The sequence below is a fragment of the Cygnus olor genome, chromosome 6 (assembly GCF_009769625.2).
Source record: "Cygnus olor isolate bCygOlo1 chromosome 6, bCygOlo1.pri.v2, whole genome shotgun sequence".
Taxonomy (NCBI): domain Eukaryota; kingdom Metazoa; phylum Chordata; class Aves; order Anseriformes; family Anatidae; genus Cygnus; species Cygnus olor.
The window spans coordinates 20173093-20190169 of record NC_049174.1 but is presented as its reverse complement, the minus strand read 5'-3'; the positions used below and the strand labels follow the sequence as shown (position 1 = coordinate 20190169).

General features: G+C 40.4%; 2 protein-coding genes and 1 pseudogene across 7 annotated transcripts in view; 1 reads left to right on the top strand and 2 right to left on the bottom strand.

Annotated features, from left to right (window-relative positions):
- The window catches only part of ABCB11 (ATP binding cassette subfamily B member 11), a 67762-nt gene extending 55853 nt beyond the window's left edge, over positions 1–11909 (bottom strand). For all 6 annotated transcript variants that reach the window (XR_005821345.1, XR_005821346.1, XM_040562352.1 and 3 more), the window contains exons 1-4: positions 11790–11909; positions 10931–11125; positions 10609–10653; positions 7957–8140 (exon numbers count right to left, since the gene is read on the bottom strand). The gene's annotated coding sequence lies outside the window, so the exon portion shown is untranslated. The remainder of the gene's footprint in view (positions 1–7956; positions 8141–10608; positions 10654–10930; positions 11126–11789) is intronic.
- LOC121072189 lies at positions 6113–12811 on the top strand (annotated as a pseudogene).
- Positions 12812–13809: 998 nt separating this feature from the next.
- LRP2 (LDL receptor related protein 2) overlaps positions 13810–17077 on the bottom strand; it is a 118204-nt gene continuing 114936 nt past the window's right edge. Inside the window, 2 exon segments of the mRNA XM_040562367.1 lie at positions 13810–15457; positions 16552–16623. Of these exon segments, the coding sequence (XP_040418301.1) occupies positions 15296–15457; positions 16552–16623 (234 nt within the window). The 3' untranslated portion in view covers positions 13810–15295.

Sequence of the window (17077 nt, the reverse complement as noted above, 5' to 3'; positions counted from 1 at the left end):
AAAGTCTTCTTCCTGATGCTGCTTTTTTTTTAGCACAGTAACACCTATTCACTTTTGAGGCCAACAAAAGAAAGGTGCAGTCCTAACTGGAGACAGAGCAAAATAAAGTGCCTGAATTGCTCAGATGGTTGCAGTTCACATCATGTCCCACTTGCAGGACTCTGCAAGGCTTGGAGTGGATCCAGCTACAGGGACTCAATGCCTGCAATTTATGTACTGAAGAGCTAACGTGTTACATTTTGATGGTTTTTTGTTTGTTTGTTTGTTTTTAATTCTGAGCTTGCAAGACTTCTGGTCTGGAAGTTATTTCTTGGCATAATAATAACGACCCTGTGTTTTGTGAGGTGCAGACCAGCTCTTCTCTTGTTCCTGACAACACAAGTGCCTGCTACGATCCGGCGCTGCTGGAATTCATCATGACAAAGCAGCCGAGATACACAGAGACCCCACCTCATGCCCGCAGCTGCACATTGCTCAGGAAGTCATTTCCCACTGCCATGGAAACTGGCCTGCAACCAAAAAAAAAAAAATGCTTTCCCCACCCTAGTGAATTTGCTGTGATATGACCAGGCTAAAGAGCAAGTTACCCAGTGGCTACCCTTGTATCGTTGGTTTTCGATTTAGTTTCTTTGGAGCCTGCAAAACACTTTTTTTTACTTTTCTCAGTGCAGCTTATGCTTAGGCTTTAGTCTGGTCATTTCGTTTAGAGCTCAGTTATCTGAAAAGGTCATTCTTTCCAGAGCACATTTGAAGTGAATACCTTTGAACTAGCTATTGGTGGCATTGCTTTTGTCAGTTTGATTTTACAAATATTTTTACGTCAAGCAAAGTAATAGAAAACCAAGTTCTCTTCATTTAACACAAAAGCCAAAGGTTGCTGTATAGCTGTCTGGTGAGCTAGTGGCTTCCCTGTCCCAGTCAGCCTGAGCTGTTAGTTTTCCAGGCAAGAGCTCAATCCACCTCTGTCACTGACAAACTTGACTCCTGCAGAACAGGCAGCATGAGGCCCTAGTGATGTGAATGGTGTCCCCTGAACTAAGAGCCCTGGCAGCACCTCAGACAGAGCCTCATTCTCTCTATATGAAGTTAAAGCATTTTTTCCACCAAGATTACTCAGCTAAAAGTGATTGAAGAAGTAAAACAAAGAAAGTAGAAAATAGCAACACCTGCTCCAATTTGTATCTTTAGAAATCGAAGTTTGGCTGGCTTATGTCAGCCCCTGTCAAACCACAGGTCTACTATCAGCTGCTGCAAGACCCTAGCACTGCAATGGTTAGAGTAAAGTTCAAAAAGAATTTGGGAAAAGGCACACTAGCTGTAAATATATTATTTAAATTAGCAATGCAGGAAAAATATCAGCTGTTCATTGCAACTGCTAAGACACTTTTCATTGTACGAAGTGACAGATTCTGATGGCGTGTTCTCCACCAGCATGTTTTCCAAGATACTAAGCAGGATCTATGCAGCTTTCTGCAGTTCCAAAGCAGAATACTGAGCCTAAATCTGCAGTAGAGAAACTCCTTTTAAACTTTGCCTCCTATATTTGTGTGGCAGAGAACTGGTACCTGCAACAGCAGGAATCCTGGCCTGACACTGCTGGATAAATGTTCCTCTGCAACAGGCTTTGCCTGCTGGTAGCAGGCTGTTCTGTAGTCACTTCAACCATACAGCAGAGCCTGTCGTTTGAATCAGGTCAGACAGGACTAGGCAGAGGAACCAAAGGGGGAAGGAAGCTGCCCACCAAGCAGAGGACAAACCTCTACAGCTCCTGGCAGGGGTTCCCAGCCAGGCTTGGCAGCCTCTGATTGCCAAAGGCGGGTCATCTGCTCAGGGCCAGATCACTTCCAGCTCCATCCTGCAACCTCGCTTGGATTCCCCAGTTTTAGTTTTCTTCTTATTCAGTTAGTTTCAGATCAATTTTCACCAAAAGCTTATTCATTCATTCTACCACTGAGAAGGGTCTCTGCACAAGCCTCCTCTCTTTCTGCAGCATCTGAGAGTGAAGGCCACGCAGCGCTAATGGGGAGGAGTGAAAATTGGGGGAAAGGCGCTATGCTTGCACTTTCAGACAAGAGCAGCTGAATCACAAGTGCCCAGCAGACTCTGGGCCAGGTAGCCAACAAACTACCAAGCAGTCATATGTTAAGAGTCTTTTTTTCATGCAAATTGTAGAGCTTTTACTTGCACAGTTGGTAGAATTCAAATTTTATTTGAAAAATATTGCTTAGTTACTCAGGCAGTTGATTTGTTTAAAGTAACATAAAGCTGCCCCTGGACTAGAGCAAATAATTTTGTCCCTGAGAGCTGACAAACACAAGGATATATCTTCCTCAATCTTTGTCCCCAAAAGACCAAGTCCTACCAAGAACAATTCACTCACTTGCAGGGGTAAAGATGGAGGTCTGAACCTATCCCAGTTAAATCAATGGGAAGATTCCTGCTGGTTTCAACACAATGCACAGGTCAGTCCTTCCCAACTGAATAGGTTAATTCTCTCTAGTGAGTCTGGACAGTCCCCCAGGCTTTACAGATGACTACATATAGCCAGCAAAGCTTATACAACAAAAGTAGAATAGTCAGGGATGGAGCTTATCATGGAGGATTAATAGTAAGCAAGTCCCTGAGATAGAAGCATCACAGCACAAGTCATTAATTATCAACAGCAAGGAGAAGGACTGTGTTTGTCAGCCAACATAAAACCATCACACAGAATTTACAGAGGGATTTTTCTGAAAACTACCACCACGCATGTGTTGGTGCACAAGCTTATGAGTTTGTCTCAAGCAATTTCTATGTTCTGACATGGGAAATAACTGGTGAAGTCAACTTGTGAGCACCTGGAGGTACACAGTGAGCTTGCAGATGTCTCCCCAGAATGTGAGCACCAGTGCAAGAACAGAGCTCATGTCTAATATTACAGTGAGCAGTACCCATTATATGCAGAGTGGCTAAGAGAACAAATTAAGCACTTGTTTTTGAGTGCACGGATGAGAGAGAACATGTGGTCTCCTCCTTTCTAGGAAGGATTTTAATCAATTGTTGCTTATCTAAGCACCTACAGGTGCTGAATAAAATGCTGACTCAGTAATGTTCTTCAGAACATCTGGAATCTTTCTCAACTCCTCTATTTTGAATGACTGGTTTAGTCACCTAAGAGTTTACAGGGCTTTATTTGCCCTGTGTTTTTTACCAATGATGTGGTGAAAAAAAAATGTGAACTGCAAGCAGTACAAGGAAAGATACAGTCATGCTGAGAAATCAGCCCTCATTTCACCGGACTGACTCCATGCAAAATACTGAGGAGGAGAGTTTGGATATGCATTCCTTTTACAATGACAGATTAAGGCAGATCTTACATTACTTGCTGATCACTGAACTGAACTCTCACACTGTCCTCTTTACACAGCCAGCAAAAAAGCACCTCTTTCCTATGAAACACATGTGCAAAGCCCTGCACGTGCAGGAATAGCTCACATAAGAGTGGGAAACGTGATGTGTTTGTGCCTGTGTACTTGTTCAGTTTGTTAATTGAAAACTAGAGATTTTGTAGCACTGGCAGGGTAGCTGATTATTAAAGTTTGTACTTTGCAGTATCTGGAGAGCTGCTGGGCGACCTGTCAGAGCACTGCCTGACCCATCTAAACCTTCCCCCAAGGGTTACATGAGTGCTGCTTCTGAAGAACGGAGGCCATACACTTCCCTTTGCCAGCTCTTCCTCAGCACGCCTGGTAGGCCACGCTACGCCATAGCAGAACGCTGACTTCTGCAGGTTTTGCACTGTAAGCACAGTGGTGGATAAAGAAATCCAAGGTGTATCCAGACCCCAAACCTCACCTGGCCTGTGGTTCTCTGGCACAACTGCCCAAGCACACCTGCTGTGGGAGTAAAACAGTAATGTGCCCCTTCAGCAGGATCTACGTGCTTCAGCTTCCTATACTGCAGGGATGCAGAGGGATGCTGCATTTTGCAGTCATCTAAGGATCTAAAAGGGCTCTCAGTGTAGTCACGCTGCTTTTCCTTAAAATCAATTGCTCTTATAATGGCACTTGTGTGTTCGCAAGAAGCCAAGCTCCGTCCCAGGAGTTCTCAATTTGCTAGGCAAATATCAGCATTTTAATGGGAAGTAGAATTTGCCTTTAGCTATTTACTGGCTACACTAGTAATCAGAATTCAATATTTCTGGAAATATATCAAAACTTGAAATACCAAGCTGACATTTTCCCTGGAAACACACTCTTTGCCACTACAGGCAGCTATTTCAAAATTGATATGCCCCTGACAGAGAAGAGGCTTTTTAGTGTTGCAGAATTATCAGACAAGAACTATTTTCGTGCAACATTGCACATTCACAGAACTAGCCAATTTTCTTGGAGGAAAATTTTAACTGAAACTGTTTGTGATTCTGACCCAGTCTCCTTTCAGCAGATTAGACGTCATCTAGCAGAATAGATACTGGCAAAAGGCTCCAGTAGAGAAAAGCCCTCCATGGTGCTCAGCACCAAATGGCCACATGCTGTTGGAGAGGGAGCACTGGGTGCCTGTGGAGAACTGGTGGCTTTGGGACTGCAGGCTATGGACACAGCCCAGGGCTGATGGGGAGGGATGAGCAGCGGAGGCTCCACACACAGCACTGCCCTCTCAGCCCCAGGCCTTACAGATCTTTTGTGCCAGTTATTGCTAGTGAAACGCAGGCACTGGTGCTAACCAGAGTAGTCCCAGGTGTTCTTAGAGGAGTCAAGTGTGCAGCCTGGCCAGACTTCACAGAGCCCCTGCTGCAAGCTGAACCAACTTTTCTGTAGTGTTTTAACGGTGCTTTGTCAAAGCACATTCTGTAAGTCCTCTCACAAAATAAATGTCACCGAGTGAAACATTACAACAATGATTCCAAAGTGCACACATTCAGGAGCACTGTGATCCTTGTCAGATTTTACAGGGACATTCGCAGCAAAAAAGCCAAGTATCCAGCTGAGGTACCAGAACTAGAGGGCCAGTTCTGTTAGCCTTGACACAACAGGGAGACAGGCTGCTAAAACAACTGGTGCAGCCCAGAGACCAATCTAACATCCAAAAACTTTAATGGAGCCTTCCTGCAGACTGCAGTGGAAGGAGAAGCAAATTCTTATCTGCATATATTTGCTTAACATTTTCATATCAGAGAGAGTTAACCAGTAGCTCAGAGGTCCATATCCACAGCTACAGAGGCATCCAACTATGTCAAATAACATTATTAAGTGGCAATGAATATTGTCATTGGTCATGTATCAGCTGTGTCTGATGTCATTATTTAATGAGTCCAACATTCATTCACTATCAGGTTCTGAGACTCTGTCCACTCCTACTTGATTAGATGATGGTGGAGTTTAAAATCAAAATAAACCCAGATCACTTCACTAACTCAGTAGGATCAAGAACACTAGAAGGACTCTAGCAACCAGTCCTAATACAGTGAGTTTCCTTTACCATTCAAGTTTTAAGGTAGGAAGGATGTCACACAAAAATCAGCCAAACGAATGCTTAACTTCACACATCTGTGAGTTAACGAAAAATGTAAAAAAACACCCCTTCCTGTTAGAGTACTTGCAGGATTTAAAAATAATCATAATTTCCTTTGTTTTAATATATCAGTTCATTCTTTGAATACAATCGTGTCTGCACCTGTACACGTATGTACGCAACTACAGCCTAAGTGACTGCTCAGCACCTGTACAAAAGTTTCTCTTTAGCAGGATGACTGGAAGACACTGACCAGCCTTCCCATACATATGGGTTCTAATGAATTTAGTTAAATTCTTGCACAAAGCAAAAGTACAAATAGAAAGACAATAATCAATCATGAAGATTTTCCAATGGCAAGAACTGTATTCTACACTTATCAGAACTCTTTGTAATAAGTAAACAGTATCTTCCTCACCTGAGTCAGAAAACCTTGTGTTCCCTCAGTACTTTTTTGAGGGCAGCATCTCCATGCACTTCCCCATTTATTTATGCAAACACATTTCCCATGTAATATATTCTACTTCACTCTGTACCAGCACTAGACAGGGAATGAGGAAGGAGACAGAAGGCTCAGAGACTGTCCCAATGTCTCTTTTGTCTAAGGAGCAGAGAGCAAATGGGTCACCGTCACACAACACAAATCACAGAACAAATTAGTCTGCAGACCCACCATTACAGCTTCGGCTTTTCTGGTCATTCTCTGGCTCAGTCTGCTTCCATGCTACAGATTAGAAAAGCAGACTGGGTGGCATCATACAGACAGTCAAAGAGAATTGTCCTTCTTCCCGAAAGAATTCCTCTCTTTCCAGTATTAGCACAAATAATTGCCAGAGTTCACAAAAAAGAGCCACCATCAGACACCACTCTGAGAACTGATGCAGTCATTCCTTTCCATCTGAAACATCCTGAGAGGATGAAGCTGACTAGGAAGATTGGCAAGTAAAACTTGCAAACAGTAGAAAACTGTTGAAAAGGAGGTCAGGAGAAGGTTTTGCCAAGGCATGTATTATTCATGGATTACAATTACATTGCGCCAAAGCTCCTAACCCCTGCTCTCCTCTAACTTACAGTGAGCTGGAAGGGCTGCAACCAGAAACAAAGCCCCTTACGGGAATTCAGTCTAAGGAAGTTGGTGGATTGGCCAAGCATGTTTACTTCATTGCATTTCCAGATCACTAACTTATTTGCTAATAGCTCTCACTTTCAGACTCACTGCACATAGCAATTTTTGCTTCTGTACTTTCTCTTGTCATTTACTGGCTCATCAGAGACAGTACAGAGTGAGAAACCTGAGTGGAAAGTATGTCTTCAGAACAGGCTGTGACACCAGACTTGGAAGTGCACTGGCAAAATGGCTTGACAAAAGGGAATTTTGCGTCACTGCTGCATGTGTCACAGAAAGAGAGGCCAAGAGCTATGGTCCTGCTCCTCACTCTCCCTAAAGGCAGTGAACGTGGACTGGGCTGACTCCAGCAGCATTCACCAGAGCTGTGGTATTTGTGATAGAGGAGACTGCTGGCAAGGGTACGTGGCAAGGTCAGTTCCCAGAAAAATAATGCAGTATAACCAAACCTGGTCTAGCTAAGAGTTCTGGAGCCTCTCTGCTACCCGCAGAGTTTTTCCTCTTACTGATAAAACACATTCACTGTTCAGTTCTGCCACTTCTCAGTTCAAAAAGATTCTCTTCAGCAACGTTTCTGGGCTTACCCACACTTTTGCCAACAGGGTGCCTAAAAATCTAGCTATTCAAACTAGATCATTCCCTGGTGTGTTTTTCAGACTCTTGTTGGTGCAGTTGAAGAATCTTGTCGGGGGAGGGTGCTAACTTGTACTGGAATGAACTTTCTTGGCAATAAAACTAGCTCACCCAATTAAAAACAGCTGGCACAGGGCTCTTTCACCACTCCTGTAGCAAGCCAAATAGTGTTTTTACATAGCTGAATTAGTGTGATTTTTGTAATGCACACAATAGCAACTGCACTACCTGTAACATCTAAATGCTTGCCATTTCAGCCAGTTTTCTTAGAGTTGTTACACAGGTAGCTCTTAATACTGCTGTCATGCATCTCTGAGTACTTGTCTAGAACAAAGGAAGAGCTTGTCTCTGGATACCCATGAGTGGAGTTAAAAGGCAAGGCCTAAGTTCTGTTTTTGGCACACGGTGATAAAAGATCTGCATGGTAAATATATTCGACTGTGACAATATACGTTGTTTTTTCTTAGTGCTGACAACTCAGACCGGATATTGTTAAGGACAGCTAAAGGGGGTCAAGGCACTGCAACTACAGGCTGTGCCATGCAGTTGTATCAAATATTCAATAAGCTGATTAATTAAGTAGCTGAAACAGCAAAAAACAGTATCTTCTACCAATACGACTTTCTCCCCTCATCATGCAAAGTTCTAGACCATCCTTGAATGCAACAAATGAAGGCAAGATCAAAATAGTAATTTGAGCTTACCTCCTCAACGTTGCTGATCCTCCGCAGGTCCCTGCTTCCAGCGACACGTTCCCGGTCAGGGTAAGCGCTGGTAACTTTGTCACCTCCTTCTGACACCCTCTAGGGAGACTGAGCTCTGAACCTTCAGCCTCTCCTTCCAGGCACAGGCTGTCCTCTCAGAAGCGTCACTATTTATCTAAAGCTCCTCAAGTAATTTATAAGGTAGTAAAGCAACATTATCAATACACAGGGTTAAGCTAATATTTTTAAAAGCATTGACTAATTCTGCATGTTTAGTTTAGACCTTTAGACCCCAACCCAGGAAAATCAGCCTTTCCACTTTTAGCTAGACTCTTCAGTTTTCACGAGAAGTGCACATTAGGAGCCCACATACTTCAGTGGATAATAGACCCAGTACAGTGGCCCATATCTCCAACTGAAAACATTTTCCTTTAATATTTTACCCATATTCTTTTAGAGTCATTGCCTAAGATCATTGGAAATTTTGCCAAATGTACAGAGTAGATTTAGACATTTACAATCAGGCCCCAGACAGCTGTATTCATCTCACTGAAGTTTTTGCAGAGCGTGTGTTTGGCTCCCAATACTACATATGAAACCCTAAGGTAAGATATCACCACATACAGAAAATAAATGATTTTGGAATCCTCGTAGGGCTTGTTGGCTTGGTGAGCAATGCTGAAGAAGAACACCTGTGGCATCCACTGACTGGCTGAGAATTGATGACTTCCACTCAGTGCTGAACATTAATCTACTGGGATTGATTGAAACCATGTTCAAGCTTCTACCACTTCTGAAAAAAAATAAGGGAACAGTAGTCAATCTAATGAATGCCAAAGGCCTCATGGCATTTGTAGGAGGTGGCTACAGCCTGTCCAAATGGGGCATGGAAGCTTTCTCTGACATCTTACAGTGAGTACTTAGAATTATATGCATGAATCCAAGAATGGATTCCAAATGTGCTGAGGAAGGGTGACTACATGTTTGCCTCTTCCATTTTCTCTCTAGAAATCTTGCCTAAAGAGGGAAAGTAAAAGAAAAGGGTGTTGGGCACTTGTTTGGGATTTCAATCTCCAGTGCTATGAACAGAGTCACCAAGAAACCACACTGGGAAATATTTGCCTAACCTGGACAAATGGCTAGCATGCAGCTATCAATCACATGAATCCACTGCATACACAAAAGTAAATCAACCAGATAGCCTGGTCAGACACTCCGAGTTTCCTGGGCAAGTTGTACTTAGTGTTTACAGGCTGCTTGGTATATGCTAAATTACCAGATATACATACATGATGATGCACGAGGACCTTAGACATGTTGCATTTCCTGCCTAAGGATTACAAAAGTGTACATGCACATATCTCTCACCGGAGCCTGTTTGAATTCATTTTAAAATAAATTTAGTAGCATACAATCATGGTAATAATTATTAGCAGCCTGGTGTTGTGGTTCTGATACATACTCTCAGATCTCTGAGCTCTTCCAAGCTGCTGAGGTATGCAAGACCCTTTTTCAAGCTCTTCAACTCCACAATCAAACCACGGGGACACCACGGGTATCCCATCTGGCAAGCCTAGGTGCCTTGGAGAAGACATTTGATTTCACAGCAGGGGTCTGATTCTCAGACACTGCAGTCTTCAACGTCAATCCTTTTCTGCTGGTCCTACCCTGAAGGCCCTGAGTTGTCTTTTTATGCTCTCAAAGCGCAGTGATGGCTTTCTATACTCCCTCCACTTCTGTGCATGGATTGTCCCTGTCAAATCAGTTCTGAAACTAACCCAAAGATAACCCAGTCACTCTGGCTTCATTTTGCAGCTCTCTTCCTGGGGAGTTCATTCCAAGTCTGATGTAAACATAAACAGTTACTTTGCACTTGGCCTGCTACTGTCTTATCACAACATTACTACGTTACTACAAGTCTATTAATTCATGAAATATGCTCATGCAGCAATTAGGGAAAATTAGCTGTTGTCTCACCACACATGCACTGATAAATGCATTTGTGCAGAGCTGGCAATTCAGTTCCCTTTCCCCTACTGTTGGTTCAAGAACCTCAGTACCATTACATATAATGCTAGCATTTTTACAAAACAGCGGTGACCAGAAAGCCTTAGATCTTCACATGGTTTCAGTAACAGAGTACTCTTTCCTCCCATTTAACAAAGTTTTATAATCAGTTCATAATTCCCTTACACATCATTTCTAGCAATCAGATTATCAAATGTACTTCTGAAAATTAAGCTGAGCAGCCTTCACTGAAACGTGTTGTACTGCCTTGGGATGGCTGAGGCATAGCTCAACAGGCCAAGTCTTCACAGGGTCTAAGAAAGCTGCTTGCAAACAATTAGGAATGCTTATATAAAGAAAACATATGCCCTAACGTAATATAATATAAACTAAAGGCTAATGTACACATGGTCCATTCCTTTACCATGCTTTAGAACCCAGTTGCCTGGGTCTCTGAAGTTGTCTGACAGGACAAAGCGACCATTTTCGTTCTGAAGGAGTCGCATTGTAACTCATACTACACAGAGGGAACCAGACTACCAGAAGTGCACTGACCTTACTGCGCTAACACTTAACCATTTAACCATAGCCATTTCACCATAAAATGCAGAATAAAGTTCAAACCCAACTGAAAATTTTGCTCACCTTTACTTTTTCCCAAGCACTTTAACAATCTGCTTCTGCTGGAAGCTGAAATACAAGAAATAGACAAAGCTTTAGTTTGATAATACAATGTTCAGAGGGAGGTGGCTGTTGCATCCTTTGCAACAGTCCAAAAGAGATCACACAGAAAAGTTGTATATCTACTTAACACTGCTATTTCTCATAGTTAATTACCTCCTGTGCTTTTACAGTGATAGGTAGTGCATTATGAAGCTAATTTAAACATCTCATAAAATTGCTCTGACATTTGAAGACAAGAACCAAAGTCTCAAATATTAATTTATGTGACAGATTTTCAACTTACATGTTTAACGGTTATGCCATTATTCAGGGATGGTTATTGTGTTTTTTTCTTCTTCTAGGATACAGACTCAGCATTTTGGAGTGAAAGTAAGCATTGTTGAGTACAGTTTCTTTAACTCAGGAGTAGTTAATTCAGATTATCATGTAGAGACCTCTCAAGACTTTGGAACAGGTTGACTCCTGATATTAGGGACACCTATAGAGAAAAATACTTTTCTGAATGTAAGTACAAAAAGGGCTGTATGAAGGCTCAGGGGTGTATCATTAATGTCTATACATACCTGAAGGGAAAGTGCAAAGAGGATGAAGCCTGGCTGTTTTCCATGGTGCCCAGTGACAGGACAAGATAGGGCAAACTGGAACACAGGAGGTTCCATCTGAACATCAGAAAACAGGTTTTCTGTTTGATGACAGAGCACTGGGAGGGGTTGCGCAGAGAGGTTGTGTAGTCTCCTCCTTGCAGACTACAAAAGCCACCTGGACATAGTCCTGGGCAACCTGCTCTAGGTGGCCCGTCTTGAGAAGGGTTTTGGACAAGATGACCTCTGGATGTCTCTTCTGACCTCAACCACTTTGTAATGCTGTGAACATTTGCTGGGTTTCAGAAACTTCTGTTAGGAACTCATTGTTCTGGAATATGTGTATGGTAGATGAGGCCTGTTCTGTTAGTTTCACTAGGAGACCAGTGAGATGTGAAGACCCACTACCTTCCTTAGTTCTGAGGTACTTAGAGGGAGAATGTCAGGGGGAGTTAATCGGTATGATTGTACATTATGACTTACTGAGAGCTAAAAATTTCAGCTGCACTTACAGTAGGAAAGATCTAGCTCACAACACGGACCACAGAGGTTTCTGTTTACCTGGTTCTTGGGTATTTTGTAGCACTTGCTGGTCTCTGCTCTGCCGTAGCTGTACCTCTCTGAGTATTTAAGCCAGTAGTTTAAAGCAACCTTCATTATCCATCTACAGAAGCTGTTGCCAAACCTATAAATGTAAAGAATCCTCTCACAGAGAACGCTGAATAAATACTTTCAGGTTTATTTTCTTCTTTGCAGATAGAAAAGCTCAAAGATCATCAGTGAAAAGACTGTGCAACTCTGATATTTCTAAGGTCATAAAATGGATGGAACATGCCCTGATAGCAAAGTACCCCAGGACATGATATGAAGCTGGATGGGATGCAAAGTTCTTTTGGCTGTTTGTCTCCTATGCCCAACGCTGTTTGTCTGACATGCTACTCTCTATGATGTTTCCAACTCGAACAGCTAGTGGGAGTTCAGTCCCTGGAGTTCTAATCGACATTTAGCATTGAACTAGCATCAACTTTATGGAAATAACTTAATCCTGTTAAAACTAGTTGTCCTCCTCTTTACCAGTTACTAAGCTGCTTAATTCCCTTCAGAGAACACTTCTTTTCCCTACTTACCAGAAATTCCTGAGTTTAGAGATAGACTTGTAAATTTACTTTTTTGTGCTCAGAAGTGATACATCTGAAGTATATACATTCATATAATATTCAGCTACAAAACTGGTTAGTACTATTCACCCAACAAAACATTTCATGTGCTTTTTCTTATCAAAAAAAAAAACAACTGCTTTTCAAGTAGACTTCATCAACATACAGGTTTCTAGTGAATTTGAAATAAAACACTGGTCCACTGGCCTTTCAGAACATACATCTTGTACCTTACAGAACATTATTTACTCAGACAATCATCAATTTTATGGCATTTGGTCATTGTCATATTCAATAGTTGCTAAACTTCACAAGCTTCTTAATACAAGAAATCAAATCAAATAGTAACAAAGCCCAGCTATTGCAACATATTCCAAAAATTACAGTTGCAGAATTTGACCACATCTAATCACCTGACTGTTCAGCTGTGCAGAGATAGAACAAACAGAGCAATACTTATATTTTACTACTTGTATTTTTAATACTTATTCCTAGTATTAGTATAGTTTATGGGGGAAATATTAAAATAAATATACATTTACATTTCTTTCATCCTCAATGTGCTTTGTAAGTTAAAAGGATAATTATTTCACCAATTAGATGAAACAGGTCATTAGTGTATGCTACAGCCAATTAGTTTGACTGTACAAAGAGTGTGTTCAGAACGGTAAAACAGCAGTTGAAGTTACTGTGCCTCTTGTACACTATTTCTACCTGTTAAACTCCTGGCCAGAGGCTGATATGGTGGTGTTCCTGGACATTTGAAAATTGAAGGGGTAAAGGTTTTATTTGCTAAAGATCTGCGTTAGTGATTAATCATTAATGTGCAATTCAATTAAGCTTACAAAAATACCATGTGCAGGTCAGAACACCAAATGTAAGAAAAGCAGTTTCATCACTCTGAGTGTGTGTACTGGGGGGCAGGGCACCTGCATGTGTGTTAGCACGTGCAAGAAAGGGTCAGAATATAAAAACAGTTTAGTACTGTTTAAGTATTTCATTGAGGTTCTATTCTCTAGCAAATGACTTCAAGAAAAAAATTATTTTACCTCTTGGCATGACAAATATCTGCAGTTATAGTTCTCTCTGCCTGGCCTGACAGCTGTAGAGAAATGTACATTGAAAAAAATTAAGCGTTATAATTTATCAGCCCTATAGCGGCCAATTACAGATGCGCTGAAAACTCTAAAAATTGGCCTTCTTTCAAACAACAGAATGAGTCCAAAATTCAGGAATTCAGCCAGGGATTAGCCATAAGGGAAAAATAAATTAAGCGAGGGCTAGAATCTAAAGTTTCTGTTGAAAAACAACAACAACAAAAAATTTACATACTCAGATGAATACATTGTGGTACACTTCTGAGTGGAAGAAGCCCAGTTAAAGTTTAGGAATCAATTGCTATAAAGTATATTAAAAGATCAAATTTACATACTACCTACCTTTAGAGTTTCCCAAGAATGATTTTCTTCCACATCTGAGAAGTTAAAATTCTTACAGGGAAAAAAAAAAGCTCTGTCTATAGTCTCCAGACTAACAAAAGTACATAGAGCATTGACAAAAAAGTATGGAATAGGGATATGATAAAATAATACATTTATTAAATTTATTCAGCAGCATAATTTTCCAGTTGTCTTTTCTAATCAAAGTACATTACAAAATAATTAGAAGCATTCTAATTAGAAATAGTATATATTTTGAGAACTCGGACATAAAGCAATCAAATAGCAGAAGTCTCAATGATTGTAATTTAGGAATCTTCAAATTATATGAGTAGCTAGCCAGGAATGCTAGTGTTCCTGCTGTGGTACTCAAAATTTCCTCAAATAGTTCATGCTGTGGAAACTACCTTGCCTAGTTAATAGAAAAACTGGTAAGACATACAGCATATACTGATAGAAGGTTATGGAAATAAGCAGATAACTACAAAGACTGCATTAGTAGAAATTGTTTCCCTTTCTATTAATGTCCACCTCAGGAAATAAATAGTCAATAAAATTAAACTTTCACATTAAAAAAACTGAATTATTTCTTAAATGAAGCAGTATCTTTTGTATTTTGCTGTTTGGAAATAAGCTGTTATAGAAATCTAGCTACTTCATTTAATATTACAAATGACTTCCAGAGACTCCAGCTAAGAACAAAGCTATTCCACTGATGATCAGGAGAGAATCTCATTAAATTATATACTCATGACACTAAAATCTAAATATATCAAATCTTTTTAAGAACACTATTAATGGAATGGTTTTAATGGGAACCTAGAGGAAAAGTATGTCTTATGGATTGAGAGGAAATTGTTTTATCCCTGGCAGTTAAAATATTGTAGGAACAACATTTTGCACAGGTAATTACTCAGCATAATGATGCTGCATTGACTTTTCCATCTTTTGTTTAGATAAACAGAGACACCCATTTCTACATCAGTAGTAAATTAAACAGGCGGTAAACATGCCCAGAGCACCAGTAGAAGTTTTAAAAGGTGCCATTATATATTCAAAAGGTCCCGTAGATCAGTAATGCTCCTATATTCACTTTGTATTTTTAGTTTAAACCCTTATATAATGAATTTATCCCTAAAAATGCAACCAATTTCATACAGATTTCTACTAGGAACATCAACAATCAAGATAATCTTTGAAAAATTTACAAATGTACAATATATTTATAACATTACTTTCAGACAGCTTCAGTGCAAAGATATACACATAGTACATCATGATAATTGTTCATAAAAATAGCAATTGGCAATTTTGTCAAAAAACAAGGCATAGTTTCAACTTACATCTCCAGCCACTGACTAAAAGATGCATATGTTTTTATAAAGCATTTGAATGTGAACCTTACTCTTCTGTTTATAAAAAATATATGTGCAAATGGATGTGTCTCATTTTCCCTAAATCAGTTACCTACTTACACAACAGAGTCCTCTTTAACAAGATTGGCTGTGTCTTTAAATGTATCCTCTGTTGCTGTATAAGCTAATGGCTGGTCTCTCTTCAGAGTAATCTTGGGAGGCAGTGAAGGAGAGGGAGGAGGGACATTTTCTGTGTCCTGTTGCCGTTCCTTTTCCATCTGAAACAATAATCATGAAATCAAAGTTTACATTCTAATGTACAAAATATCCAGCCTTAACTTTCAGAAATGTCAACTAACTATTCAAATATTTAGCTGAAGTGTCACAGTATATGTTATTTCTGCAAGTCACCACCTGTAAAAAAAAGTCAAATGCTAATTCCACCTCAGAAGGTACAGCTGAGGAGATAAGCTACTCCAAACTTACTCTGCACACTGCCACTTCTGTTTTAATGGTTAATGTCAGGAGTAACTCGATTTGTCAATATGCACATACCTGAGTGTAGACAACACTAGTAGTACTACTGTTTGTAAATCATTATTTGCAAACTTCTTAGCTTTGGGGAAGTAAATCCTCTGGCTTCCTGAACTCTCTCATCTTGTTTGGGCATCATTAGAAACCCAAATTTTCCATAAGATGCAGCTAAGTTTTAGTCACATGACTGTGCGACTGAGGTTCTTAAGTCATTTAGGCCTTCTGTAAATTTTTAACCGTAAGATGAAAAAGACTGAAATTACTGGATCAAGTCGGTAGAACTTAAAGTCTTCATACCCAGCCATGGAAGAATTCCTCCAGCACACACAGCACTAGCTAGCATAACATCTTAAAAGAACTGGCTCCTTTGACTGCATGGATGGAAAAAATTGGGCTGTTATGGAAGCAGAGCTGCAGTATGCAGAGCCATTCAATTTTTGTGCTATGCTGAATCCAGGACTGAGAGGGCACTAGACACTTTATCCCCAGTAGTACAACAGTCTTTTACTTGTGCTGGGACTCTGAGCTGTACTACAATGCACCCACAAGTGGAAACCAGCATGAGAGACCCTGGAGCAGGAGGTGGTCACCGTGCTTGGGCTGGGAAAGCTGAGAGGTGGGCAATGCAGCTGTGCTGCCAGCTGAGAACCTCATTTTGCACAAGACTTGATATTTTTTTCTCTCAAAACCACTTCAGTACCATCTTGACCTGGGCTGGAATGTCTGTTCTGCTTCACTTAGCAACAGAATCTACCCATATCCTTTATCCTCTAAAAGCAAGAATGAAGTCCTGCAGTACATTAGCTGAAAAATAGCATTATACAATATTAAGGAATACCTCTGCATATATTGGGTTTTCAAAATTAGTGTTTTGTTTCATTTTTCTCTTGAAGAAACTCCACTTTGATTCCTGAAACATAAAAATTATTAGAGCTTTATACATTTTTTCTCTCAATTTCTCAGCAAAATGACAGCACAGTTGACAGATTTCACCTTCCTTGTCTGTTAACTTGGTGATTTCAGCTGGATGTTCTCATATGGACATGTAATTTTAATTAATTGCACTCCTTTAAATATTTCAAGGCCTGCTCAAGTTTCTTTGAGTTCTAGCAATCTTTAGCATGATAAAACGTATGTGCAAGAGAAAAGGTGCACGGTCTAGAACCCTTTTTCTGCAGATATAAGTATGAATCTCATTTATTTCAACCATTTCAGAGACTCATCACAAAAAGTATGAGAGGCCACAACTAATATTTAAAATGTTCATTTATACCACAATAATATAGACAGCTTCTACTTTCTCACTAGTCAACCAGCCTCACTACATTATTCAACAGATGTTTCTAGCAAAGGAAAAATAAATT